The sequence below is a fragment of the Lates calcarifer genome, linkage group LG3 (genome assembly GCF_001640805.2).
Source record: "Lates calcarifer isolate ASB-BC8 linkage group LG3, TLL_Latcal_v3, whole genome shotgun sequence".
In the NCBI taxonomy this organism is placed as follows: domain Eukaryota; kingdom Metazoa; phylum Chordata; class Actinopteri; family Centropomidae; genus Lates; species Lates calcarifer.
This window is the reverse complement of record NC_066835.1, coordinates 22,240,900-22,268,695: the sequence shown is the minus strand read 5'-3', so window position 1 is coordinate 22,268,695 and position 27,796 is coordinate 22,240,900. Positions and strand designations below refer to the sequence as shown.

The window sequence follows — 27,796 nt, the reverse complement described above, 5'->3', positions numbered from 1 at the left end:
AAATACTGCAGATGTCAGGATGTTTCCAGAGCTGCAGCAGAACTCAAACATCCAGCTGAGGTGGAACAGATACACATGGTCACAGATTAATTCCTGGGATCCATTAAAGAGCACAGACAGGTCATTCACAGTGTGTCAGCTGACTGGATCCCTGCTGTAACTCCTCAGTGCTGCAGTGAAGCTGCTCTGGTTAAATAAAGGATCAGACATCTCCCTGCTACAGCTCACAGGTGTGATTTATGTTTAAAAACAGAGTCCATACTGAATCACGAGAATAAAAGTGACACTAAATGCTCTTAATTCCTCAATAACTCTACATGAGACAATAAAAACTCATCTCAGTTTCAGGAAGCCTGATCTGATCTGTCATGTTATTCAAAAAACATTTTCACATCAATCTCTGTGTTCCTTATCCTTCAATGTTTTCTGACGTCTCACTTCAACCACAACACCTGCGTGTGTGTGTGTGTGTGTGTGTGTGTGTGTGTATGTCTGCTCACACCCAGATTTTCTATTCAGCTGTGTAACCACCAGCAGGGCAGCTGGGAACAACATGGTCACAGACTGTACTAAACAGGACTCCACCCAAAGTGAATAAATAGAGATAAAGATGTCATCTCAGTATTTATTTGTGTTTGTTCTGAGGATTTTTGTTGACCAGTCAAGTCAGCCGTCACATCGATGGAGTTTGAATAGGAGACGATGGAAGTGATACTGACTGAACCTGAACAAAATACTGATTACTTTTCTTCTGTAACTCAAATTCTGAACTTCATCTGCTCATTATCTAAAGAAAGTATGTGGTCAAAAATGTGTTTGTTTTCTGCCTGAAACTAATTTAACTGAATTACATTCTTATGGTTAACATGACCAGTAAATTATATATGTTGGAGACAATTTGCTTTTTGTCTCTATTGATAAAAAATTATTCCAAAAGTAGAGTTAGTGCAGTGGTTCAGTTGAAGTAGCGATAAAAAATGTGGTGGAGGATGGTGTGGAGGTTTCTGTGACAGCTGAACAAAAGCAATCACTGGACTGAAACCAAATCTGGAGCAAGAACAAACAGTGAGAACCTGCGAGGCATCAATTATAACATGACATGTTGTTTCCAGGTCACTGAACTTCACATGCTGCATCGACTGCAGGAACACACTGCACACCAGACACACTTCATGATTCAGATTCAGAAGAATGAATTCCTTCTCATCTTTTTTACACTGTTGGATTGATCCTGTCAGTCTTTGTATAAGACTGGAGATGTGGTGAAATCTCATTTTACAGCCACACTCTTTGAATCCTGGAACAATCATTTCACTATTCAAACACCCGTCTGCCTGAAGCCTCTGTGAACACACATTCCACCAGTCCCTGAAATATTTGCAAGATCTTGCACTTTCTCTTCAAATTCCTACAGGGTTCCTGCAAAGGTAGTAAACACCAGTTTCACCAACTTGTCTTCTTTTTGTCTTCCACTTCTAAATTGACCAGGACTTTTCCTGCAGTGCTGCACAGGTGACGTACTGGACCTCAGTCAGAGGGTTGATCCTGGACTCTGCTGGTCCTGTGTATTTAGCTCCACACTCCAAGGCTCTGTGTATTTCTTGGAAACACACCAAACTTCGAGGCCTTTTTTTAAGACTCTACTGGAAACACTCCAGACTCTCAGGTCCTGTGAACAACCTGTGAACAAGGATTTTCTATTTGCTCTTTTTGTGTCAATAAAGAATTTGCATACAGTGAGTAAAGCTTAAAGTCAAACCTCTTTAAACCTCCGTCTGTCCAGACAGATTAACTGAGCAGGTAGTCTGTGTTTTTTTACTCTGATCAGATCAGCACACTTAAACTTGGCAGGTGCCCAGGATGAAATAGTGTTTTGCTGCAGGGCCTCTCAGTTTATGTTAGTCCTTTTTTGTAGAATGGCAAAGTCAAGGACGATGCCCTTGTCTTTGGACTGTTCTTTTTATTGGAGAAATTGCTCACAAACACTAAAATAGAGATTTCAAATAACCCAATAAAGTCTAATAAAAGACATTGGAAGTCGCAGTGACATGTTTATTTGCCAACAGATGTTATAAATCAGCACCGTGCATCAGGATAAAACACTGATGGATTCATGAAAGGGCCCTGAAGGGTCTAGGGGCCCCATGTCCCATCAGGTTGAGGTGACTGTGATGATTTCCTGTTGGAAAATCAGTGACACAAAGCATACAAAACAGCTACATCAAGATACAAAACCACTATAAAGAGAAAAATAATGGCTGTCTCATTTGTACTTATTCAGCATCTCTTTGAGTCTGAATGACTTACTCCCTTGTAGCAGGGGTGGAGGGAGCCTTTTACATGCCTGTGCCTGGGGGCTCAATGTCTCATAATCCCTCCATGGGTGAAAAGGTCTTTTATTGTGTATAATGTAGCTACTGCATTTTGTTCCTTAGTTCAATCAAGTGGCTTCAAACCTTCAAATCCATTATTATTGGCTTTTTTAAAAAGGCAGTGAGACTGTGGAGAAAGGGAAACAATTAGAAGCCTCTCGTGTCTTTTGTTTGTCAGGTTGAATGGCTGATTTCATTGTTGGACTGTTGAGCTTTTTGAAATGAAGGAGGAGAGTCTGTAAACCAGTTTTACACACTGATGCCAGGTATGGACCTCTAAAAGACATGAGCATGTAACAGGCAGGGAGGATCTGATGAAAGACACGTTTAAGTTGCATTATGGGAAATGTAGGCAAGCCCAATGAGAGACTGTGTCTCCAATCAGATACTCTGTGGCACAGTGTGTGGATTTCGACCGGGTCTCAAATCGAACGCAGCTGAAGTAAACGCACCAGAAGAATGCAACAGCTGCTTTGCTCATGTTTTACTTTCATGTTTGATGCAGCAGGTGAATACACCACCATCGGTGCAGGCAGCATGTCCTCCTTTCTCAACCGCCATCATGACAGTTTACACTCACATCTGACTGTTACATTGGGTTGGTTGGGTTTATTTTTCTTTGTTCCTGTTGTGCACTGTTTGGGTTGCTGTAATATTTCTGACCCACCTCCTTCCTGAAACACACAGGTTAATGACTTCATCTGTTGTGAGAGCTCAGAGCTGAAATGAGGATATAAAAAGGAGATGACGGTTTTTACTTCCTTTCAGCTGAAAGTTCACCTTGATGAAAAACTGATCCTAGAGTCAAAGGAATCAATGTCCATCAAGAAATCTCATATCTGCCTTTTTAAAACAGGTTCATCAAGAGCATCAGGCTGAACAGTGTCCTCATACTGCAAAGTCTCCAGAGCTCTCAGCTGTATCTCATGGTCTTCAGGAGCAGACAGAGTTTACTTTTTCATTTCAATCAAATTCCCATCCACTGTTTTCAAATTGAAATATGCTACAATATACCTCTGTTGCTTCTTGTGATTCCCTGAACGATGTGGACATTCAGCACTAAACCAGTGGAGTACTCCCTTTAATACAGAACATAAATGATGAGCACTGGTTGAAGTTGTCTCTTTCAGATCTGGATTGACACAGATATTAATGTGTTGTGTTTGCTCTGCCTGGTCACTGACTCCTCTGTGTTTCTGCTGCAGCTTGAGTTTTTCTGTTCTTTTATTATAATGATGTATTTGAAAATACAGTGCTGTGAGCATCTTTACTGTTCTGGTTTGCAGTTACAGATGTTACAATGTCAGGCTTGTGGAATTATCATGTGACAACTTAACAACTTAATATACAACTTACACAACTTTTATTGTAAAGAATCTTTAAAAGCAATGTAAGGACAGACAGAATATTACCATCAAGCTTCCATTAGACAGATTCACTCACAGTGCTCTGAAGCAGGACCTGCTTCCCATCACAGATGCTGGATTAAATGAAATTACACAACACCTCCAGGAAGCTCATGTGCATTTTCTGATGCACCAGAGATCAATATTACAAACACACACATAAACAGAACAAATTAGCATATCATCTTATTTATACCTTCTTTAAATCCTTCATTTATCGCTTCATTTACAGGATGTGAACACCTTCACAATATGAGCAAAGTGCATGTGCCATCAGGGCCACGACGGCTGATAGGAGACTGATGTTGTTGATGAGGGCAGAGGAGGTGGTAGAAGGTGATGTAGAGGAATTTATGCCTGTAGTTGTGTTAGAAGCAGTTGTAGTTGTGTCAAGACCAGTTGTGGTTGTGTTAGAAGCAGTTGTGGTTGTGTTTGAGGCAGGTGTGGTCATTGGAGCAGCTGTAGTTGTTGGAGCAGCTGTAGTTGTTGTTGGGGCAGCTGTAGTTGTTGTTGGAGCAGTAGTAGTTGTTGGAGCAGCTGTAGTTGTTGTTGGAGCAACAGTAGTTGTTGGAGCAGCTGTAGTTGTTGGAGCAGCTGTAGTTGTTGTTGGAGCAGCTGTAGTAGTTGTTGGAGCAGCTGTAGTTGTTGGGGCAGCTGTAGTTGTTGGAGCAACAGTAGTTGTTGGAGCAACAGTAGTTGTTGGAGCAGCTGTAGTTGTTGGGGCAGCTGTAGTTGTTGGAGCAACAGTAGTTGTTGGAGCAGCTGTAGTTGTTGGAGCAGCTGTAGTTGTTGGAGCAGCTGTAGTTGTTGTTGGAGCAGCTGTAGTTGTTGTTGGAGCAGTAGTAGTTGTTGGAGCAGCTGTAGTTGTTGTTGGAGCAGCTGTAGTAGTTGTTGGAGCAGCTGTAGTAGTTGTTGGAGCAGCTGTAGTAGTTGTTGGAGCAGCTGTAGTTGTTGGAGCAGCTGTAGTTGTTGGAGCAGCTGTAGTTGTTGGAGCAACAGTAGTTGTTGGAGCAGCTGTAGTTGTTGGAGCAGCTGTAGTTGTTGGAGCAGCTGTAGTTGTTGTTGGAGCAGCTGTAGTTGTTGACTGTGCGCTGCAAGAAGCTGTTTTGAGTAGAAAACATTTGATCAGTTTCAGATTCAGTTCCACATTTCAAACTGATTAAACTTCATCAGTGAAAGTTTCTCTCACCAACAAACAGCAGAAGGACGACAAAGATCTTTACAGTCATGGTGAGGTGGTCGAAGCTCCTCTTCTCTGTTACCTGAAAAATAAAAGTCAAAATATTTGCATTTTACTCAAGTGATAATATCTTATTTTCATTCCTCTATTTTGATGCTTTGAAACAAGTTTAATACTTAAATTTTACAATATTAGAAATAAAGTGTTTAAATTTCAAATAAATGGCAGTTTCTCATGCTAAGGGTCTCCACCCTGTAAGAGGTGTCTTAATTGATTGTAGAATAATATATGGTTATTTTGTATAAATGGAGCATTGTCAGCTGAAAACTCTGATAATTTTAGAAAATTATCAACATTTTTAATAGAATAAACAAATAAAAAACAAATTGCCTTATAATATGATAACAGACTCACAGATTGATGTTCTGTGCTCGTGTGTCGTCGTTCTCTGCGGTGGATGAAGTTGTGATGTTCTCTGGGTCCAGATCCTCTTTTATAAACAAAGACCACGACGTGACATCAGGCTGAGGACGACGGACGAGGAACGTTCGCTGTCATGGTTACAGGTGTGTGTAGGAAATCTTTAATCACCACCACTCTCTGCTTCAGTTCTGCTGATACCATCATCACCAACCATCTTCACCAATTCAGCCATGAAGATGTCATCCATGTACTGAGACATTTTTCTGACATCTGACTGTTACATTGGGTTGGTTGGGTTTATTTTTCTTTCTTTGTTCCTGTTGTGCACTGTTTGGGTTGCTGTAATATTTCTGACCCACCTCCTTCCTGAAACACACAGGTTAATGACTTCATCTGTTGTGAGAGCTGAAATGAGGATATAAAAAGGGGATGATGGTTCCTACTTCCTTTCACCTGAAAACCCCTGAGTTCACCTTGATGAAAAACTGATCCTAGAGTCAAAGGAGTCAATGTCCATCAAGAAATCTCATATCTGCCTTTTTAAAACAGGTTTATCAAGAGCATCAGGCTGAACAACGTCCTCCATCTGCTGCTGAAGATCCCTCTAAATTTATCCCATACTCCAATGCATGCAAATATTTTATATGACAACTTTCATAAAGGAAACGCTCAAACAACTGAAGGAAGAGGCAAAATAGACATTACGGAGAGACAGAGATGATTACAGAAAACTAGAATGACTAAATTAATAACGTACAGTATGACTTGCATGGTGGGATCTGTTGGGTCTTTCTCTGTAAATACCTATTTTAAAGAGTATGGTCTAGACCTGCTCTATATGAAAATGTGATTCTGCACCATATGAACAAAATTGAATTGAATTGGATTGAATATGTGATTTATTTTGATGTAACTTGAAAATGAAAGGTATACAGTTTTTTGGTTAGTTTTATTTTACAGAATGTTTCTCATTGAAATAGTAATCTGCAGACTCCTCTACTGTGGAATCAAGAGTCAGCTTAAAACTTTCCTCTTTGATAAAGCTTATAGTTAGGGTTGGCTCAGACTTGAACCATCCCTTAGTTATGCTGCTATAGGCCTAGACTGCTGGGAGATCTCCCATGATGCACTGAGCTTCTCTCTCTCTCTCCATCACTATGGATTTATATCCCATATTACTTGTCTTATTACTCTGTGTTGACAAGTCTTCTGCTGCTAGAATTAGAAATTACTAGTACTGTTACTAGTATTACTGCTACTATTGACATTACTACTTTAATTATCACTACTGTCATTACTACTGCTGTATTATTGGTATCACTTTACATTTTTTACATGCAATCCATGTTATGCTATGTTCTTTGGTCGCTATTCTTAGACTGTAAACCAAAATATACAAAAGACGTAAAGAAGAATGAAATAGAATACACATATGTACATACAAGCATCAGTACATACATACACACACATATATTTTTTATATATGCATACACTCTCACTGTATATATACACAGAAAGTAAGTATTCAAAATATGAATATTATATCTGTTTGGTCCCTCTTTAACAGATACCATTGTTTTAACAGTACGGACCCTTCAGGAGATTTTAGTGAATCTGATTTTGAACTGGTGTCATGACGACAGACAGGCAGTTAAAGACAAGGCTTCATGGTCGTTTGTGTTTTTGTTACCATCAAATGTAAAAGCTCAGTTTGTGGTAAAATGCAGTATCAACACATTTTCACTTCAACATGTCTCTTCTCTTTTAGTATTTTATTGTCTTTGTCCACACTTCACTTTTCTATCATGTCTTATTCTCTTATTCTGATTATTAAATGTTTTTATTCTGCCTCTGGTGTTTCCTCAATATACATTTATGAGTTAATGATCTGGATGATGTGGTGGCGTCCTGCAGTTCCTGTTTTTCTTGAATTCCTTCTTTCTTCTTTCTGGTTTATTGCTTTGTTTGGGGGGGGGGGGTTATTGTTGTTATTGAGTAGAGCACTTTGTGTTATATTATGTTACTTTTAGAGAACTTCAAATATATGTAGGTGTGAAATGTTTGACAGGGTTAAAAGATTTTTGCAAATAAATGTCATCTAACAAGCAGGTTATTGTTTTTTTTTTTTTTTAAAAAGGTATCGGGTTTTAGTTCCCTAACCTTCATCAAAGCAATTCTATTCTAATTCTGTTCTAAAGCAATTCTGTTTTTGGAGCCAAGTCAAATGGTTCCTTTTTGAAGACAAAGACAAACTAGTTATTTTATTGTTTAAGTGTGAGGGCTCTCAGGAATATTTTCTCTTACAGGTTTGTCAGGATCCATTCCCAGAACACTCACAGCATCTACCAACAAGAAAACACTAAAACTACACTAATCATATGCATTATCATTGTCTTAGAAATAGCTTTTATTTATTTATTTATTGGTTTATACTGCATAAACCAAGATGTCTTAATGACATCTGCTTACTGCATGGATTACAGGGCTTTCATTTCCTAAACTAAAGCACAATATTAATATTTCTATGTTTTTTTAGATGTATAGGGAGCAGGCAGTCTAATTTACAGCAATGTTGTGTTATGTAAATTGAACTGTTTTTAAAATAATACACAGGTAAGAACAAACTGGACTGCATATAGAATTTGCTGTGCTGACTGTGACGATTCCTGACTCAGGCTCTGACTCTTTATTTTTGGCCTTTCTGCGTCTGACTGCTGCCACACTCCATACAACCACTAGATGTCCTCACACTCTCCTCCATGTCTCAGTCACCTGACTCCACCTGCTCACCTGTTTCCCATTCCCTGATCATCTCACACTCTATATCTTCCCCCACTCTCTCCGACCACCTGTTTCAGTCGCCAGCTGTTACTCTCACCATCTCCTCCAATAAAATGACTGAACTGTTCCGGCCCGCTGGGTCTGTGTCTGCGTCTGCAAAAGGTAAAGAAAAAAATCCCCTATGATGGCAGAATCTTAGTCACAGCACAACCATGAGGTCAAACATTTGACATTTTTTAACGACTGATCTCACATGTTTTCTGAAACAAGTCTCAGAATTTGCTCTTCATATCTCCTGCAAAATGAAACACTGCATTCAAAACTTCTTAAACACCAGTGGGGGCTACAAAACTGTGAACTGTGGATGAGGAAACCAGTTTTGAACCAGAACAGCTCAGTGAAAACTTCACTATAATGTCCCAGCTTACCATACAAATTATCATAGGCCTGTACTAAAGCATTGATTAATTAATTCATTTGTTCTTGTGTCTTGGGTGGAGAATTGTTTGCAGTGTTTTGCAGGAGATGAGGAGTGAAAAGAAGAGAATTAGGTCATGGTTTTTCTCTTTGAGTGACAGGTTTCAGAAATGATGCGACACATAAATGCTTTTTGTGTAAACAGTTTGAAAAACCTGACATCTCACATACAACCACAGTACCAGTCTGAAACCCAAAACCTCAACTTTAAAACAACATTGACTGTTATCATCTGCAAAATGTTTATTCATTTACAACTTGTACAGGGCTCTTGCGTGCTCATGCCTGGGTCAGACTGGGCTGTTTGTTTGTAATCAGTGAAGTGTCTCAAAAGTAACATGACAAGCTGCAGAAGATTATCGCTAAAAAGGTTAGTCAGTCAGTATTGGAACAATTTACATTCACAGACTGACAGGTGACCTATTGTGTCTTTTAAGAGTGAGGACTTGTTGATATATGTGACTTTAATCACATGGAGATTCACTCAGCTTACAGGGAGAACTGCTGACTCATCACAGGCTGTTGGTCCCACCTAACAGAATAATGGCAGCCTGAATAGGAGACCGTGTTTACAGAGTATTCATCCATTATCTATACCAGTTTATCCTGTTCAGGATTTGCATCTGGTCAGACTAGTGCCCATCCCAGCATGCAATGGCCTACCCACAGACTGTGACTTGCTTGAGTCAGAAAGCAAAGTATCTGTTACTCTCTGGCAATCTTTCAAACATTTACTGCAGTTCAGATCCTCACAGATTCCTTTAACATCTGGATCCAAAAATATTCTGTCTGGTTTATGATACAAAATATTTTTTTAACCTAGTTGAAACTCTACAGTTGCCAGAAGTGACTTCTATTGCCCTGTTAAGTTTTTATGATGCAGACAAAACTTGATCATTTAATGATCATTTAATTAGGTGTCACCTAACAATAGAACATGACTAACGGTGTGAGAAAGCATCAGTCTCTTCAGCAAATGGACAAAAATGACATTTATATTTAAGTGACAAAGCTGAATGTGTGTTTGCTGTTACTGCAACATGTTGGACTGAAAGACGCTATTTTGTTCAGCTGTATTCTGTCTGTGTTGGGAGACTGGGTGGATGGATGGGTCAACAAAACACTGGACACGACTCTATTTGTTTCCCATTTCAAACTGTTAGTCAAACCTTAATCCTGTTTATTATTGGAACCATGACAGAAATGGTCCTCTAACGATAACAAGGTACTAATTTTAATTATGATTTTATTTCAACCTGACAGTCGGTTTTTGTGCCTAATCCTAAACCTTTACATTTGAGTTTTTCTTGTGAAGTGCAAGTTCATATTCAGTTTTTGGTCTAGGATTTTAAATGCTACAGCATACAATGATATTTTAGACAGTGGTGTTCTTCAGATTTGAGTCATTGGTTTGCGTTTCCCCAGTTTTGTATGGAAGAACCTGAGTGACCTGCAGTAACATCAGTGTTTGACCTCACTTTAGTGATTTAGCAAATTAGCAAATACCTGCAGCCAGATTTCACATTTGTGACTGAAACCAAAGGAGTGGCTGCTGTTAAAGCAGGAGAAGAATAACCGCACTACATGTTCAACTATTCCATGTGGGTGTGCCCCACCGACAGTTATGTGTGCCCACATGCTTTAGGCCATGTAGTGCATTGGTAAAACCTTTACAATCTGCCTAACTTCTGTGAGAAACTAGCCGATTTAGAGCTACATTTCAGTCCAGTCTAAGACCAGTACAGGACACATAGTTAAATGTTTTGGTTAAATTTGAAGTGAAATGAATTAATCATTAAATTAATTAATCTAAGTAAGTGCAATAGCTGAAGACAAATGATCAAAAGTGCTTTAGCCCACAACATTAAGAATCATTATACAAAATTCTTGGCATCTCACTTAACACAAATTATTTGTTCTTTTGCTGGTGGCCCAAACCTCAACCTCAATTAAGTATGTTAAATGGCTCTTGAGCTCTTGACATATCCTGCTCAATATACAACAAAGATCGAGACCTAGAGGATTATAATGACAGTCAAATCACTCCTCTTCAACAACGTGACGGAAAGTTTTTAATGTACTGTGAAGTATGTACTGTATATACCACCTGCACGAAATATGATCATACACATAAGAAGTCTCCTGAAACGAGTTGTGTATTTGTTGTGATATGAAAAAAAGTAAAATGACTTGGGAGCGTTACTGCACACAAATGATTTCTATTGAATTTTCACTCTGTCATCATGTTCCAACAATGCTCAGATCAGAAAGTGGCTGATGGAATACCGTTCCTAAGCAGCACACCACTATTGTTTTGTGGTGAGCTGCTGCTGCTTTTGGTGTTGGACATGATCTATGACATGTTGCTGCTGTGTGCCACAAATGGTATGTTCTTCCACCCTTAAATTCCACCCATTAACTGTAGACTGTTAAAGCAGAGGATAACTACTTATTGTAGGCAACTATCACCAATATAATGAATTCTACCATCAAGTATACTTGTTATACGTGATGGCTGAGGTGGGAGAGTTAGTCATGTATAGCGAGCATTGGAGAAGTGTATGTGGTAGATTTTTGGCTCTGAAGATAAAATTTATCTTATCATAATGTAATGCAATATATGCCAATTCAGCTTGAGCTTAAACACACTAGGAACAAAAATGAATGCAAGAATGACTTAAGTAAACATAAAGGTATATTCAGAATCATTTTGAGCATTTTGATCCAGTAGACAAACAATCAAACAATCTCTGTGAAAATCAAAAGTACATAAACATAAACAATTGTATTATACAGTGATATTTAGTCCTTTGTCCCAGTCAGTCATTAATTCTAGACAACTGCTGTAAGAACTAAAACAATGACTAAAACAAAGCTTATTTTGTTGATGGCTGCAGAAGAGGCAGCAGTGGTTGGTGCTGCTTCTGCTGGTGGTGCTGCTGTAGCTGCTGCTACTGTTTCGTCCACTACTGGAGCTACTGTTGTTGTAGTTGAAACTGTGGCAGCTGTAGTTGCTATTGGAGAAACTGTGGTTGCTGTTGCTGAAGTTGTGAAAGTTGCTGGAGCCACTGTGGTTGACAGGGCTACATCAGTTATTATTGGGGCAGCTGTAGTTGAAGTTGAAGCCATTGTGGTTGCAGCTTTTACAGCTGTGGTTTTTGTTGCTAAATTTGTGGCCACTGTTGCTTCAACTGTGGGGGCTTCTGACATTGTTGTTGGGGAAGTTGTGCTTGTTATTGCTGAAGCAGCGGTTATTTGTGTGGCTGTTGTGGTTGTTGCTGTAGCTTTGGGTATTGTTGGGGCCACTGACTTTGTTGCTGCTACAGCTGTAGTTGTGATTGCTGAATCCATGGTTGTACTTAGTCATGGTTACCGTTGTTGTTACTGGTGCTGAGGAGAATGTTGTTGCTGCAGCTTTGAGTCATTTGTGGATGTAGTTCCTGCTGTTGGAGCAGTTGTGATTGTTGTTACTGCAGCTGTAGTTGTTGCGACTGTGGTTGTTCCTGCAGGTTGCTTTTGTTGTTGGGGTACTGGTCATACTTGTTGGGAAGGTTGTGGTTGTTACTGATGAAACTAAAGACATTGTTCCTATGGTTGTTGCTGGGACTACTGTGGATGTTGGTATGACTTCTGATTTGTGGCTGTTGTTTAGGCATTCCAAGCTGTAGTAGATGTTTGTTTCAGATGCAGTTGCTGTGGTTTTGTTGCTGAAGCCATGGTTGTTGCAGCTGGTGTTGTGGTTAAGGTAGTTTTTGCTGGTGAAGCAGTCTTTGTAGTTGAGGGTATTTTATAATGTATGCTGTTTTTGTGACCATGAAAATCTGATGCTGGGTCTCGGTCTTGTTCTTTTGCTTTAATTCCCACAGTTAACACAGTAAAGAAAAGAAGCCATCCAGGGGCCATGTGAAGTCTTCACTTAGTTGTCACACCCATTTGTTAACTCATGTTTGGATTTCAAGATGTTATGTTCACCTGGATTGTTAACTTTGCCTGCCAACTGTATTTTGATATTCAGATGATGTATGTTTGAACACAGTCGACACAGAAACGTTTGTGGGTGGAGGAACTTGATGGGAGAGGCAGGATAAATCTTGAGCAACTCACTGGTGTGTCAGAGTTCAAACACATAAAGATTCACATGGAAGGGCTTTTTGAGTTTCTAGTGGCATGGCTCTCAGGATTGCAGTGGCAGTCTCTTGTTCAATTTCTATCTATTCAAGGGTGTTGCTGTGAACGTTTGTACACTCATGGTCCCCAGACAATGGATCTTAGGGCATTGGTGATCCTCCAACATTTCAAACATCTCTCCATCTAGCAGACTGCCACAAATGTTTGCAAATATACAACAAGAATATGTGTCCTACTGATGCTGGTGATCCTGATTTTTATTTATTACAGCTCTAAGGTTAGCACAATATACGTTATTATGTATTGTTCTAATGGCATTTTACTTTTAAATCACTTCTTTTATGTCACAGGGTGTTTATGTCTGTATGTGATCACCTGTTACCAATACCAATCTGATGCATGGATAATAAGGAAAGCCTTGCCTGAATAATTAAACCAATTATCCCATTACTAACAAAAAGATTTTATTGTATACACATACTGGTATTAATCACCGTAGCAACATTATTTCAAGACCACAAACACTTCATCATCTGAGTCAAGTAGTATTGTGCAAATATTTATTAACAACATCTTTTACAGGCTTAGAAATAGGTCTACAAGTAGACACAAAGGTGAAGACACCTTACTAGATTTGACAACTAAGACTTTGTCTCATTTATTTTTCACTCAGTTGAAAGTTTAAGCAAGCATTTACAACATTCTAGAAAGTATTCACACAAGTTTTTCACATCTCAGAAGCATCTGATTCTAGTATATGTGTCTGCATCATTGTATAGGACTGTAAAATAGACTTTTCTTCAAAGCTTGAGGATAATAATAGGTGTTGTTCTACTTAAACAGTGTGTAAAAAAAAAAAAAAAAAAAAAAAAAAAAATCATGTTTCTTGTCAACTTGTATATCTGGAAAATCATGCTCTATAGTTAACAAGAATGAAAAACAAATCATATATATATATATATATATATACCATCAGTGATACTTAATACACAAAAAATTCTAATTATTTTGAATTTACATAGTTTAGGAAATGCACATGGAAATGCACGAGACCATGTACAATACTATATATTAATGTTTATATATTCCATTTCATATAATGCTTGTTGTTACACATTAAGCTGCTATTTAGTCTATCTTTGGCTGCAGTGATGGAATGAATGTGTTTTAAAATGGTCTGTGAGATGGTCAACAAACATGGAGGTGTTACAGTTGGAAATGAAATAAAATCAATGCTGCATCATGTTGAAAAGAACAAAAGGGTCATTATTTTTTCATTGCAATTTGTGGTCTATTACTATAAATAAATTAGGACTAATAACATACATATCCAAGTATAGTCTAATGATAATATAAAAATATCATTAAATGAAATGTAATCCTTCAGTCTCTTTATGTATAATAAATAGTATGTGAAATGCTACAAAGATACTGGTATTTAGTACCTTACCCATGTGCAGTTCTTGATTCCAAAGAACTGCAATAAAAACCACTCTGACTGTCAGGAAGCTTGTTTTGTAGATTGTAGACTGCAGAGGATGATACAGTTGTTGATTCTGGTGCTGATACTATACCTGCTGCTACATTTTATACCACTTCCAGAATGAGGGCGGCTGTGGTTGTTCTTGGGGCATTAACATGGACATACAAAATATAATCTAATGCTCATAATAACACTAAATTAAATTAAATCCTTTAGTCTCTTAATGTATAATACATAGTATATAAAATGCTACAAAATTGCTGGTATTTAGTTACTTGTCCAGATCCAGTTCTCAGCTCCAAAGAATTGCTGTAAAAGCTGCTATGACGAAGAGAAAGCTTGTTTTGGTGATAACTGTGCAAGAGGCAGCAGCTGTTGGTTCTGCTACTGCTGCTGCTGCTGCTGCGGCGGCGGCGGCGGCTCCTGCTGCTGGTGCTGCTTCTGCTGCTGGTGGTGCTGCAGCTGTTGTTGAGGCAGGTGTGGTTGTTTTGTTGATAACTGTAAAAGAGGCAGCAGTTGGTGGAGCTGCTGCTGCTGATGCTGCTGCTGCGGCTGCTTCTGCTGCTGGTGGTGCTGTAGTTGTCATTGAGGCAGGCATGGTTGTGGGGGGAGCAGTGGTTGTCATTGGAGCAATTTTGGTTGTTGTTGGAGCAGCAGTGGTTGTTGTGGAGCCAGCTGTGGTTGTTGTTTGAGCAACTGTGGTTGTTTTTAGAGCATCTATTGGAGCTGCAGTTGTTGTTGCAACAACTGTTGTTGGAGCTGTGGAAACTGTGGTTGTTTGGGCAGCTGTTGTCGATGTGGGTGCAGCTATGGTTGTGGTCGGTGCAGCTGTGGTTGTCATTGGAGCAGTTGTGCTTGTCGTTGGGGCAGCTGTGGTTGTGATTGGTGCAGCTGTGGTTGTGGTTGGCTCAGCTGTGGTTGTAGTTGGGGCAGTTGTGGTTGTTAAGGCAGCTGTTATCAACATGGGAGCCGCTGTGGTCGTTGTTGGAGCAGGTCTGGTTGTCGTTGGGGCAGCTATGGTAGTTGTTGGTGCAGCTGTGGTAGCAGCTGTGGTTGTAGTTGGCACAGCTGTAGTTGTCGTTGGACCAGCGGTGGTTGTTGTAAATGCAGCTGTTGTTGACAAGGGGGCATCTGTGGCTGTAGTTGAGGCAGTTGTGGTTGTCGTTGGGGCATCTGTGGCTGTAGTTAAGGCAGTTGTGGTTGTCGTTGGGGCAGCTGTGGTTGTTGTCAAAGCAGCTGTTATTGACATGGGGGCAGCTGTAGTTGTTGTTGGAGCAGCTGTGGTTGTCGTCTGGGAAGCTGTGGTTGTACTTGGAGCAGCTATGGTTGTTGTTGGGGCAGCTGTGGTTCTGGTTGGGGCAGCTGTGGTTGTCGTTTGGGCAGCTGTGGTTGTCGTTGGGGCAGCTGTGGTTGTCATTGGAGCAGCTGTGTTTGTTGTCATGGCAGCTGTGGTTGTGGTCGAGACAACTGTGGTTGTTGTTGGGGCAGTTGTGGTTGTAGTAGAGGCAGCTGTGGTGGTAGTTGGTGTAGCTGTGGTTGTCCGAGGGGCAGCTATGGTTGTGGTTGTCATTGGTGCAGCTGTTGTTGTGGTTGGGGCAGCTGTGGTTGTGGTTGTCATTGGTGCAGCTGTTGTTGTAGTAGGGGCAGCTGTGGTTGTGGTTGGGGCAGCTGAGGTTGTGGTTGGAACAACTGTGGTTGTCGTTGGCGCAGCTGTGGTTGTGGATGGAGCAGCTGTAGTTGTCATCATGGCAGCTATGGTTGTGGTTGTCATTGGTGCAGCTGTTGTTGTAGTGGGGGCAGCTGTGGTCGTGGTTGGGGCAGCTGTGCTTGTGGTCGGGGCAGCTGTGGTTGTCATGGCAGCTGTGGTTGTTGTTGGGGCAGCCGTGGTTGTAGTGGGGGCAGCTGTGGATCTGGTTGGTGCAGCTGTGGTAGTTGTTGAGGCAGCTGTAGTTTTAGTTGGAGCAGCTGTGGTTGTGGTTGGCGCAGTTGTGGTTGTAGAAGGGGCAGCTGTGGTTGTTGTTGGCGCAGCTGTGGTTGTGGTTGGGGCAGCTGTGGTTGTGGTTGTCGTCGTGGCAGCTATGGTTGTGGTAGGGGAAGCTGTGGTTATAGTTGGAGCAGCTGTGGTTGTGGTAGGAGCAGCTGTGGTTGTGGTTGGCGCAGTTGTGGTTATCATTGGCGCAGCTGTGGTCGTGGTTGGAGCAGCTGTGGTTGTGGATGGAGCAGCTGTGGTTGTCATTGGCGCAGCTGTCGTCGAAGTAGGGGCAGTTGTGGTCGTGGTTGGCGCAGCTGTGGTTGTCGTTGGGGCAGCTGTGGTCGTGGTTGGGGCAGCTGTGGTTGTCATTGGGGCAGCTGTGGTCGTGGTTGGGGCAGCTGTGCTTGTGGTCGGGGCAGCTGTGGTTGTCATGGCAGCTGTGGTTGTTGTTGGGGCAGCTGTGGTGGTAGTTGGTGTAGCTGTGGTTGTAGTGGGGGCAGTTGTGGTTGTAGTGGGGGCAGCTGTGGATCTGGTTGGTGTAGTTGTAGTTGGAGCAGCTGTGGTTGTAGTTGGAGCAGTTGTGGTTGTAGAAGGGGCAGCTGTGGTTGTTGTTGGCACAGCTGTGGTTGTAGTAGAGTTAGCTGTGGTGGTAGTTGGTGCAGCTGTAGTTGTAGTTGGAGCAACTGTGGTTGTGGTTGGCGCAGCTGTGGTTGTTGTTGGAGCAGTTGTGGTTGGAGCAGCTGTGGTTGTCGTCGTGGCAGCTATGGTTGTGGTAGGGGAAGCTGTGGTTGTGGTAGGGGCAGCTGTGGTTGTGGTTGATGCTGTGGTTGTCATTGGCGCAGCTGTAGTTGAAGTAGGGGCAGCTGTGGTTGTCGTTGGGGAAGCTGTGGTTGTAGTAGGAGCAGCTGTGGTTGTGGTTGGAGCAGCTGTAGTTGTCGTCATGGCAGCTACGGTTGTGGTTGTCATTGGCGCAGCTGTTGTTGTAGTGGGGGCAGTTGTGGTTGTTGTTGGAGCAGCTGTGGTTGTCCGAGGAGCAGCTGTGGTTGTCGTTGGGCCAGCTGCAGTTGGAACAACTGTGGTTGTCGTTGGGGCAGCTGCAGTTGGAACAACTGTGGTTGTCGTTGGGGCAGCTGTGGTTGTCGTTGGAGCAGCTGTGGTTGTCGTTGGAGCAGCTGTGGTTGTAATTGGGGCAGCTGTGGTTGTTGTCATGGCAGCTGTGGTTGTAGTAGAGGCAGCTGTGGTGGTAGTTTGTGTAGCTGTGGTGGTAGTGGGGGCAGCTGTGGTTGTTGTTGGAGCAGCTGTGGTCGAAGTAGGGTCAGCCGTGGTTGTGGTTGGCGCAGTTGTGGTTGGAGCAGCTGTGGGTGTGGTTGGTTCAGCTGTGGTTGTCATTGGTGCAGCTGTAGTAGGGACAGCTGTGGTTGTGGTTGGAACAACTGTGGTTGTCGTTGGCGCAGCTGTGTTTGTGGATGGAGCACCTGTGGTCATGGTTGGGGCAGCTGTGGTTGTCGTTGGGGCAGCTGTGGTTGTTGTCATGGCAGCTGTGCTTGTGGTCGAGACAACTGTGGTTGTTGTTGGGGCATTTGTGGTTGTAGTAGAGGCAGCTGTGGTGGTAGTTGGTGTAGCTGTGGTTGTAGTGGGGGCAGCTGTGGTTGTGGTTGTTACAGCTGTAGTTGTCGTCATGGCAGCTGTGGTTGTGGTTGTCATTGGTGCAGCTGTTGTTGTAGTAGGGGCAGCTGTGGTTGTGGTTGGGGCAGCTGTGGTTGTAGTAGGGACAGCTGTAGTTGGAACAACTGTGGTTGTCGTTGGCGCAGCTGTGGTTGTTGTCATGGCAGCTGTGGTTGTGGTCAAGACAACTGTGGTTGTTGTCGGGGCAGTTGTGGTTGTAGTAGAGGCAGCTGTGTTGGTAGTTGGTGTAGCTGTGGTTGTAGTGGGGGCAGCTGTGGTTGTGGTTGTTACAGCTTTAGTTGTCATGGCAGCTGTGGTTGTAGTTGTCATTGGTGCAGCTGTAGTAGGGGCAGCTGTGGTTGTGGATGGAGCAGTTGTGGTTGTGGATGGAGCAGTTGTGGTTGTGGTTGGAGCAGCTGTGGTTGTAGTTGGTGCAGCTGTGGTTGTGGTTGTTACAGCTGTAGTTGTAGTCATGGCAGCTGTGGTTGTGGTTGTCATTGGTGCAGCTGTTGTTGTGGTTGGGGCAGCTGTGGTTGGAATAACTGTGGTTGTCGTTGGCGCAGCTGTGGTTGTTGTCATGGCAGCTGTGATTGTTGTCATGGCAGCTGTAGTTGTGGTCAAGACAACTGTGGTTGTTGTTGGGGCAGTTATGGTTGTAGTAGAGGCAGCTGTGGTGGTAGTTGGTGTAGCTGTGGTTGTAGTGGGGGCAGCTGTGGTTGTAGTTGGAGCAGCAGTGGTTGTGGTTGTTACAGTTGTAGTTGTCGTCATGGCAGCTGTGGTTGTGGTTGTCATTGGTGCAGCTGTAGTAGGGGCAGCTGTGGTTGTGGTTGGAACAACTGTGGTTGTGGATGGAGCAGTTGTGGTTGTGGTTGGCACAGCTGTGGTCGTGGTTGGGGCAGCTGTGGTTGTTGTTGGGGCAGCTGTGGTTGTTGTCATGGCAGCTGTGCTTGTGGTCGGGGCAGCTGTGGTCGTGGTTGGGGCAGCTGTGGTTGTTGTTGGGGCAGCTGTGGTGGTAGTTGGTGTAGCTGTGGTTGTAGTTGGGGCTGCTGTGGTTGTGGTTGTTGCATCTGTAGTTGTCATCATGGCAGCTGTGGTTGTTGTTGAAGCAGCTGTGGGTGTGGTTGGTTCAGCTGTGGTTGTAGTAGGAGCAGCTGTGGTTGTCGTTGGGGAAGCTGTGGTTGTTGTCATGGCAGCTGTGGTTGTGGTCAGGGTGGTTGTGGTTGGAACAGCTGTGTTTGTAGTTGGAGCAGCTGTTGTGGTTGTAGTGGGGGCAGCTGTGGTTGTGGTTGGTGCAGCTGTGGTAGTCGTCAGTTCAGCTGTGGTTGTCATTGGTGCAGCTGTTGTTGTAGTGGGAGCAGCTGTAGTCGTAGTTGGAGCAGCTGTGGTTGTCATCGGGGTGGCTGTGGTTGTTGTTGGAGCAGCTGTGGTTGTAGTTGGGGCAGCTGTGGTCGTAGTTGGCGCAGCTGTGGTTGAAGTATGCACAGTTGTGGTTGTCGTTGGAGCAGCTGTGGTTGTGGTTGTCATTGGTGCAGCTGTTGTTGTAGTGGGAGCAGCTGTAGTCGTAGTTGGAGCAGCTGTGGTTGTCGTCGGGGTGGCTGTGGTTGTTGTTGGAGCAGCTGTGGTTGTAGTTGGGGCAGCTGTTGTGGTTGTAGTGGGGGCAGCTGTGGTTGTGGTTGTTGCAGCTGTGGTAGTCATCAGTTCAGCTGTGGTTGTCGTTGGAGCAGCTGTGGTTGTGGTTGTCATTGGTGCAGCTGTTGTTGTAGTGGGAGCAGCTGTAGTCGTAGTTGGAGCAGCTGTGGTTGTCATCGGGGTGGCTGTGGTTGTTGTTGGAGCAGCTGTGGTTGTAGTTGGAGCAGCTGTGGTTGTAGTTGGTGCAGCTGTGGTTGAAGTATGCACAGTTGTGGTTGTCGTTGGAGCAGCTGTGGTTGTTGTTGTCATTGGTGCAGCTGTTGTTGTAGTGGGAGCAGCTGTAGTTGTAGTTGGAGCAGCTGTGGTTGTCGTCGGGGTGGCTGTGGTTGTTGTTGGAGCAGCTGTGGTTGTAGTTGGGGCAGCTGTGGTCGTAGTTGGCGCAGCTGTGGTTGAAGTATGCACAGTTGTGGTTGTCGTTGGAGCAGCTATGGTTGTAGTAGGGGCAGCTGTAGTTGTCGTTGGGGCAGTCGTGGTTGTTGTAGAAGCAGTTGTTGTTGTCATTGGTGCAGCTGTTTTTGTTGTTGACACAGCTGTGGTCGTAGTTGGGGCACCTGTGGTCGTAGTTGGGGCAGCTGTGGTTGTGGTTGGAGCAGCTGTGGTTGTAGTTTGGGCAGCTGTGGTTGTGGTCGGGGTAGCTGTGGTTGTTGCAGCTGTAGTTGGAGCAGCTGTGCTTGTCGTAGAGGCAGTTGTGGTTGGAGCAGCTGTGGTTGTAGTTGGGGCAGTTGTGGTTGTCGTAGAGGCAGCTGTGGTTGTGGTTGGAGCAGCTGTGCTTGTGGTTGGAGCAGCTGTGGTTGTTGTAGAAGCAGTTGTTATTTGGGCAGCTGTGGTTGTGGTTGGAGCAGCTGTGGTTGTTGTAGAAGCACTTGTCATTTGGGCAGCTATGGTTGTGGTTGTCATTGGTGCAGCTGTTGTTGTTGTTGACACAGCTGTGGGTGTTGTCAGGGCAGCTGTGGTTGTGGTTAGAGCAGCTTTGGTTGTGGTTGGGGCAGCTGTGGTTGTGGTCGGGGTAGCTGTGTTTGTGGTCGGGGTAGCTCTGTTTGTGGTCGAAGCAGCTGTGGTTGTCGTTGGCGCAGCTGTGGTTGCCGTTGGCACAGCTGTTGTTGTCGTTGACGCAGCTGTGGTCGTAGTTGGGGCAGCTGTGGTTGTAGTTGGCGCAGGTGTGGCTGTTGTCATTTGGGCATCTGTGGTTGTAGTTGGGGCAGCTGTGGTTGTGGTTGACACAGCTGTGGTTGTAGTAGGCGCAGCTGTGGTTGTGGTTGGTGCAGCTGTTGTTGTGGTTGGAGCAGCTGTGGTCGTGGTTGGAGCAGCTGTGGTTGTGGTCGGAGCAGCTGTGGTTGTCGTTGGCACAGCTGTTGTTGTCGTTGACGTAGCTGCGGTTGTAGTTGGGGTACCTGCGGTTGTAGTTGGGGTACCTGTGGTTGTGGTTGGCGCAGCTGTGGTTGTTGTCATTTGGGCATCTATGGTTGTAGTTGGTGCAGCTGTGGTTGTGGTTGGTGCAGCTGTGGTAGTCGTTGGGGCAGCTGTGGTTGTGGATGGAGCAGCTGTGGTTGTAGTTGGGGCAGCTGTGGTTGGTGCAGCTGTGGTTGTAGTTGGGGTAGCTGTGGTTGTTGTCGTTTGGGCATCTGTGGTTGTAGTTGGTGCAGCTGTGGTAGTCGTTGGGGCAGCTGTGGTTGTGGTTGGAGCAGCTGTTGTCGTCGCTGGGGCAGCTGTGGTTGTCATTGGCGCAGCTGTGGTCGTGGTTGGCGCAGCTGTGGTTGTTGTCATTTGGGCATCTGTGGTTGTAGTTGGGGCAGCTGTGGTTGTGGTTGGTGCAGCTGTGGTAGTCGTTGGGGCAGCTGTGGTTGTGGGTGGAGCAGCTGTGGTTGTAGTTGGGGCAGCTGTGGTTGGTGCAGCTGTGGTTGTAGTTGGGGCAGCTGTGGTTGAGGATGGAGCAGCTGTGGTTGTCATTGGCGCAGTTGTGGTCGGAGCAGCTGTGGTTGTGGTTGGTGCAGCTATGGTAGTCGTTGGTGCAGCGGTGGTTGTGGTCGGAGCAGCTGTGGTTGTCGTTGGCGCAGCTGTTGTTGTCGTTGACGTAGCTGCGGTTGTAGTTGGGGCACCTGTGGTTGTGGTTGGTGCAGCTGTGGTAGTCGTTGGGGCAGCTGTGGTTGTAGTTGGGGCAGCTGTGGTTGTGGTTGTTGCAGCTGTGGTACTCGTTGGGGCAGCTGTGGTTGTTGTCATTTGGGCATCTGTGGTTGTAGTTGGGGCAGCTGTGGTTGTGGTTGGTGCAGCTGTGGTAGTCGTTGGGGCAGCTGTGGTTGTGGATGGAGCAGCTGTGGTTGTAGTTGGGGCAGCTGTGGTTGGTGCAGCTGTGGTTGTAGTTGGGGCAGCTGTGGTTGTCATTGGCGCAGTTGTGGTTGGTGCAGCTGTGGTTGTGGTTGGTGCAGCTATGGTAGTCGTTGGTGCAGCGGTGGTTGTGGTCGGAGCAGCTGTGGTTGTCGTTGGCGCAGCTGTTGTTGTCGTTGACGTAGCTGCGGTTGTAGTTGGGGCACCTGTGGTTGTGGTTGGCGCAGCTGTGGTTGTTGTCATTTGGGCATCTGTGGTTGTAGTTGGGGCAGCTGTGGTTGTGGTTGGTGCAGTTGTGGTAGTCGTTGGGGCAGCTGTGGTTGTAGTTGGAGCAGCTGTGGTTGTAGTTGGAGCAGCTGTGGTTGTAGTTGGGGCAGCTGTGGTTGGGGCAGCTGTGGTTGTGGATGGAGCAGCTGTGGTTGTCATTGGCGCAGTTGTGGTTGGTGCAGCTGTGGTTGTCGTTGGTGCAGCTATGGTAGTCGTTGGGGCAGCTGTGGTTGTAGTTGGAGCAGCTGTGGTTGTAGTTGGGGCAGCTGTGGTTGGGGCAGCTGTGGTTGTGGATGGAGCAGCTGTGGTTGTCATTGGCGCAGTTGTGGTTGGTGCAGCTGTGGTTGTGGTTGGTGCAGCTATGGTAGTCGTTGGGGCAGCTGTGGTTGTGGTTGTTGCAGCTGTGGTACTCGTTGGGGCAGCTGTGGTTGTTGTCATTTGGGCATCTGTGGTTGTGGTTGGTGCAGCTGTGGTAGTCGTTGGGGCAGCTGTGGTTGTAGTTGGAGCAGCTGTGGTTCTAGTTGGGGTAGCTGTGGTTGGGGCAGCTGTGGTTGTGGATGGAGCAGCTGTGGTTGTCATTGGCGCAGTTGTGGTTGGTGCAGCTGTGGTTGTGGTTGGTGCAGCTATGGTAGTCGTTGGGGCAGCTGTGGTTGTCGTTGGAGCAGCTGTAGGTGTAGTAGGTGCAGTTGTGGTTGGCGCAGTAGTTGTAGTAGGGGCAGCTGTGGTTGTCGTTGTTGGGGCAGCTGTAGTTGTGGTTGACTCCATTCTGCATGAGGCTTGCATCATCAAAGAAGGTTCAGTTTCACATTTTTGCCTTTATTCTTATTTTTAATTTTACGCATTCTTGGAAATGACCTGTTTTTACTCACCAACAATCAACAGAAAGATGACACAGATCTTTATCATCATCATTTTAACAGATTCTTCTGTTGAAGACATAATTAATTATATTCATTAAACATCTAAAGAACCTTGAATTACTGTATAAGTGAAATCTTTTAGTCGTTAGTCTCTCACACTTGTTAAAGTAGAAATGTAATGTTTCTAATGTGACAGTGTATCATGTCTTAATTTTGCCATCAAATGTATCACCTAATATCTGTAACTGTTACATTAATGTCTGTTATAGATGATTTCTAACAGTGTATTGTAATTTTCTAAAAACAAACTTATCCAAAATTATTTAAAAGAAAATAAATTAGCAATGTGTAAGAACATGAACTTTGTGGTAGTATTGTTTTGCACCCTTGTAAAACAGTAGTAATGAAGTTAGAACTATGGACACACACAGTATTTTCTTCTGTCTATGTTAAGAAAAGAACATAGACAGAAAAGAAATGTACAAGATGCAGATAAAATCCAATCAGAATATAATAAGTCCGCTATAGTATGTATTTAGAGCATAAATGACAACCAAAATGATTATTGGGTATTATATACTGAAAGACTTACAGATTGTTGCCACCGCTTGAATTGTGTCTGTTGCAGTGATGGAGATTTTAATGCTCTGTTATTCCACTTGCTCTGTATCCTTTGCTGTTTGCTTAGTAGTGTCGTCCAGTGAGAATACAACAGCTTTTATAATGAGACAAAACATGTGAAATGACGTCCAAGTTACCACAAAGACAAACGTATGAATATGTTTTTCAGTTTCAATTGAAGGTGTGGTCAACCATTTACTGAATTAATGTGCCTTTTATTTGAGTATTGCTTTTATTAAATAAAGAAACTTGTTTAGTGAGTTCTTGGATATGATATTGGATATAACATTGATATTTGTGTATAAGTATCAAAGACTGGATATTCTTCACCCATGGGAGAGAGAGGATTTATTTTAGCCTGAGGAATACAAGTTTTAAGGGTGAGGTCTGTTATTGTCTGTTGTCTTTGGTCAGGATTACACCAGAACTAAATGAACTGTACTTCACTCAGATATTGCTTGTTTTGTGGATTCAGAGCCAACTAATAACTGCAAACCTAACTTTACCAAATCATGCAATTCGTGGCTCTATCTTTTTTTCTGCCATTTTGACTACAGGAATTTTCAGTGAAACACCTCTTGTCAGTCATCATTTCACATGCACTATTAACACCAATAACATCATCATTGTGGTAATGTTATTTTTTGTTGTTGCTTAAATGCCCATTGAGATCCTGGCACACAGAATATCAGCATATCAGGTCCATTCCACCACAGTTGAGTAAAAGGCCCATATATGTTTAAGACATTAGTCTGTTCTCCTCCAAAAAACAACTTCAGAAATCTGTCATATCCACCACATTAAAACCACCATTAATAACACCGATCATCTCATTAAAATACAATGTTCTGCTGGAATTCTTGGATCTTGGCATTAATGTGTATGTTATTTTTTAACTACTATTTAAAGATTTTTATCAGTTTTATACATAATAAAAAATGTTTACCGTTGACTCACACTGCATTATTATTTGAATAAATTAGCTTCCTATATTATTTTGGAAATGTTCTTGGCAGCTAAACTTCCACATCATATTGTATATATAAGGAGTATAAGTTGCAGAAGAAGAAAATTACTAAAAATGTTTTTTCAAGGAATGTTGATTAACAATTTGAACCTCTGTCATTGAAAGAATATTGAATAATATCAGCCTTGGTATTTATTTATTTTTTCTCAAGGGTACAGCACTATTTTTTAGGATTTACTGTTTTCTTTATTGCTTCCTAATAAGTAAAACTCTATCCATTAGACACACTATTAAAAGAAAAAAATATGGTGAGTGTGATGCTGTGTTATGCAAAAAAAATTGCAAATTTTGGTTGTTTACATTTCATACATTTAATACTTTACATGGCCCATTAACATGCACGTCCAAATGTAGGTATAGAACAATCGTCTCAGTATGTGGCACAGGGTTTCCATTCAGCAAATGCCTTAGAGCATAACACAATTGAATACAAACAAAGAAACTAGGAATGTTAAATATCTTACTGATTAAATTAGACATGAATCTACACTTGTCGCGTCCATTCACTTCAAAAGGTTCATATGGCTCTGTGTAGATGTTAATGCTAGTTCGTAAAAGTTGCATCTATTGTAGTCTTGCGTCAAAAGAATAAATATTATATAATAAAATATTATGAAGTCAATATTGTGTTTGAAAAAAGTGTAAGTCACAGTTAAAGTAGGTTCAGAAATGCTTTACAAAATTAAAGTTACCCATGATAAATAATTACATTAAATCATGTCAAATCCTTCAGTCTCACAAAGTCTTCATAAATACATTATAGATGTTCTTCCAAACCTTAGTGGTAATTAGTCTCTTATCCAGGTCCAGTTCTTAATTCCAAAACGCTGCTGTAACAACTGCTACAACTAAAAGGATGCTTGTTTGGTTGATGGCTGCAGCAGCAGTGGTTGTTGTTGGGGCAGCTGTAGTTGGGGCAGAAGTAGTTGTTGTTGGAGCAGCTGTCGTTGTTGGGGCAGCAGTAGTTGTTGTTGGGGCAACAGTAGTTGGGGCAGCAGTGGTTTTTGTTGGAGCAGCTGTTGTTGTTTGGGCAGCTGTTGTTGTTGGGGCAGCTGTAGTTGGGGAAGCCGTTGTTGGGGCAGCTGTAGTTGGGGAAGCCGTTGTTGGGGCAGCTGTAGTTGGGGCAGCAGTGGTTGTTGTTGGGGCAGCTGTAGTTGGGGCAGCAGTGGTTGTTGTTGGGGCAGCTGTAGTTGTTGTTGGAGCAGCCGTTGTTGCTGGGGCAGCTGTAGTTGGGGAAGCCGTTGTTGTTGGGGCAGCTGTAGTTGGGGAAGCCGATGTTGTTGGGGCAGCTGTAGTTGTTGGAGCAGCAGCTGTGGTTGTTGCGGCAGCTGTAGTTGGGGCAGCAGTAGTTGTTGGAGCAGCTGTAGTTGTTGGAGAAGCTGTAGTTGTTGGGGCAGATGTAGTTGTTGGGGCAGCTGTAGTTGGAGAAGCTGTGGTTGTTGGGGCAGATGTAGTTGTTGGGGCAGCTGTAGTTGGGGCAGCAGTGGTTGTTGTTGGGGCAGCTGTAGTTGTTGGAGCAGCTGTAGTTGTTGGCGCAGCTGTGGTTGTTGGAGCAGCTGTAGTTGTTGGAGAAGCTGTGGTTGTTGGGGCAGAAGTGGTTGCTGGGGCAGCTGTGGTTGTTGGAGCAGCTGTGGTTGTTGGGGCAGCTGTAGTTGGGGCAGCAGTAGTTGTTGGAGCAGCTGTAGTTGTTGGAGAAGCTGTAGTTGTTGGAGAAGCTGTAGTTGTTGGGGCAGATGTAGTTGTTGGGGCAGCTGTAGTTGGAGAAGCTGTGGTTGTTGGGGCAGATGTAGTTGTTGGGGCAGCTGTAGTTGGGGCAGCAGTGGTTGTTGTTGGGGCAGCTGTAGTTGTTGGAGCAGCTGTAGTTGTTGGCGCAGCTGTGGTTGTTGGAGCAGCTGTAGTTGTTGGAGAAGCTGTGGTTGTTGGGGCAGAAGTGGTTGCTGGGGCAGCTGTAGTTGTTGGAGCAGCTGTGGTTGTTGGGGCAGCTGTGGTTGTTGGGGCAGCTGTAGTTGTTGGGGCAGCACTGGTTGTTGTTGGAGCAGCTGTGGTTGTTGGGGCAACTGTAGTTGTTGGGGCAGCTGTAGTTGTTGGAGCAGCTGTGGTTGTTGGGGCAGCTGTAGTTGTTGGGGCAGCACCGGTTGTTGGGGCAGCTGTAGTTGGGGAAGCCGATGTTGTTGGGGCAGATGTAGTTGTTGGGGCAGCTGTAGTTGGAGAAGCTGTGGTTGTTGGGGCAGATGTAGTTGTTGGGGCAGCTGTAGTTGGGGCAGCAGTGGTTGTTGTTGGGGCAGATGTAGTTGTTGGGGCAGCTGTAGTTGGAGAAGCTGTGGTTGTTGGGGCAGATGTAGTTGTTGGGGCAGCTGTAGTTGGGGCAGCAGTGGTTGTTGTTGGGGCAGCTGTAGTTGTTGGAGCAGCTGTAGTTGTTGGCGCAGCTGTGGTTGTTGGAGCAGCTGTAGTTGTTGGAGAAGCTGTGGTTGTTGGGGCAGAAGTGGTTGCTGGGCAGCTGTAGTTGTTGGAGCAGCTGTGGTTGTTGGGGCAGCTGTGGTTGTTGGGGCAGCTGTAGTTGGGGCAGCAGTAGTTGTTGGAGCAGCTGTAGTTGTTGGAGAAGCTGTAGTTGTTGGAGAAGCTGTAGTTGTTGGGGCAGATGTAGTTGTTGGGGCAGCTGTAGTTGGAGAAGCTGTGGTTGTTGGGGCAGATGTAGTTGTTGGGGCAGCTGTAGTTGGGGCAGCAGTGGTTGTTGTTGGGGCAGCTGTAGTTGTTGGAGCAGCTGTAGTTGTTGGCGCAGCTGTGGTTGTTGGAGCAGCTGTAGTTGTTGGAGAAGCTGTGGTTGTTGGGGCAGAAGTGGTTGCTGGGGCAGCTGTAGTTGTTGGAGCAGCTGTGGTTGTTGGGGCAGCTGTGGTTGTTGGGGCAGCTGTAGTTGTTGGGGCAGCACTGGTTGTTGTTGGAGCAGCTGTGGTTGTTGGGGCAACTGTAGTTGTTGGGGGCAGCTGTAGTTGTTGGAGGCAGCTGTGGTTGTTGGGGCAGCTGTAGTTGTTGGGGCAGCACCGGGTTGTTGGGGCAGCTGTAGTTGTTGGAGCAGCTGTGGTTGTTGGGGCAGCTGTAGTTGTTGCGGCAAGCTGTATTGTTGGG

General features: G+C 44.1%; 2 protein-coding genes across 2 annotated transcripts in view; both read right to left on the bottom strand.

Annotated features, from left to right (window-relative positions):
• Window positions 1-3,718: 3,718 nt before the first annotated feature.
• Window positions 3,719-12,006, bottom strand: LOC108891785 (GATA zinc finger domain-containing protein 14-like). Its single transcript, XM_051069258.1, has 4 exons — window positions 11,848-12,006; window positions 5,373-5,448; window positions 4,968-5,040; window positions 3,719-4,879 (listed from the first exon to the last, which is right to left on the bottom strand). Exons 1-4 carry the CDS (start codon window positions 12,004-12,006, stop codon window positions 4,189-4,191), a joined length of 999 nt encoding a protein of 332 aa, XP_050925215.1. The 3' UTR covers window positions 3,719-4,188.
• Window positions 12,007-22,682: 10,676 nt separating this feature from the next.
• Window positions 22,683-27,796, bottom strand: part of LOC127142154 (prestalk protein-like) — a 12,750-nt gene continuing 7,636 nt past the window's right edge. The window contains exon 4 of the mRNA XM_051069254.1: window positions 22,683-22,931. Coding sequence (XP_050925211.1) covers window positions 22,683-22,931 — 249 coding nt within the window. The remainder of the gene's footprint in view (window positions 22,932-27,796) is intronic.

Coding starts and splice junctions, on each gene's coding strand:
- LOC108891785 (XM_051069258.1), bottom strand. CDS start 12,006: ATGACTAAGTACAACCATGGATTCAGCAATCACAACTACAGCTGTAGC. Junction 5,041..5,372: donor CGAGCACAGAACATCAATCT/GTGAGTCTGTTA, acceptor TTTATTTTTCAG/GTAACAGAGAAGAGGAGCTT. Junction 4,880..4,967: donor CGTCCTTCTGCTGTTTGTTG/GTGAGAGAAACT, acceptor TACTCAAAACAG/CTTCTTGCAGCGCACAGTCA.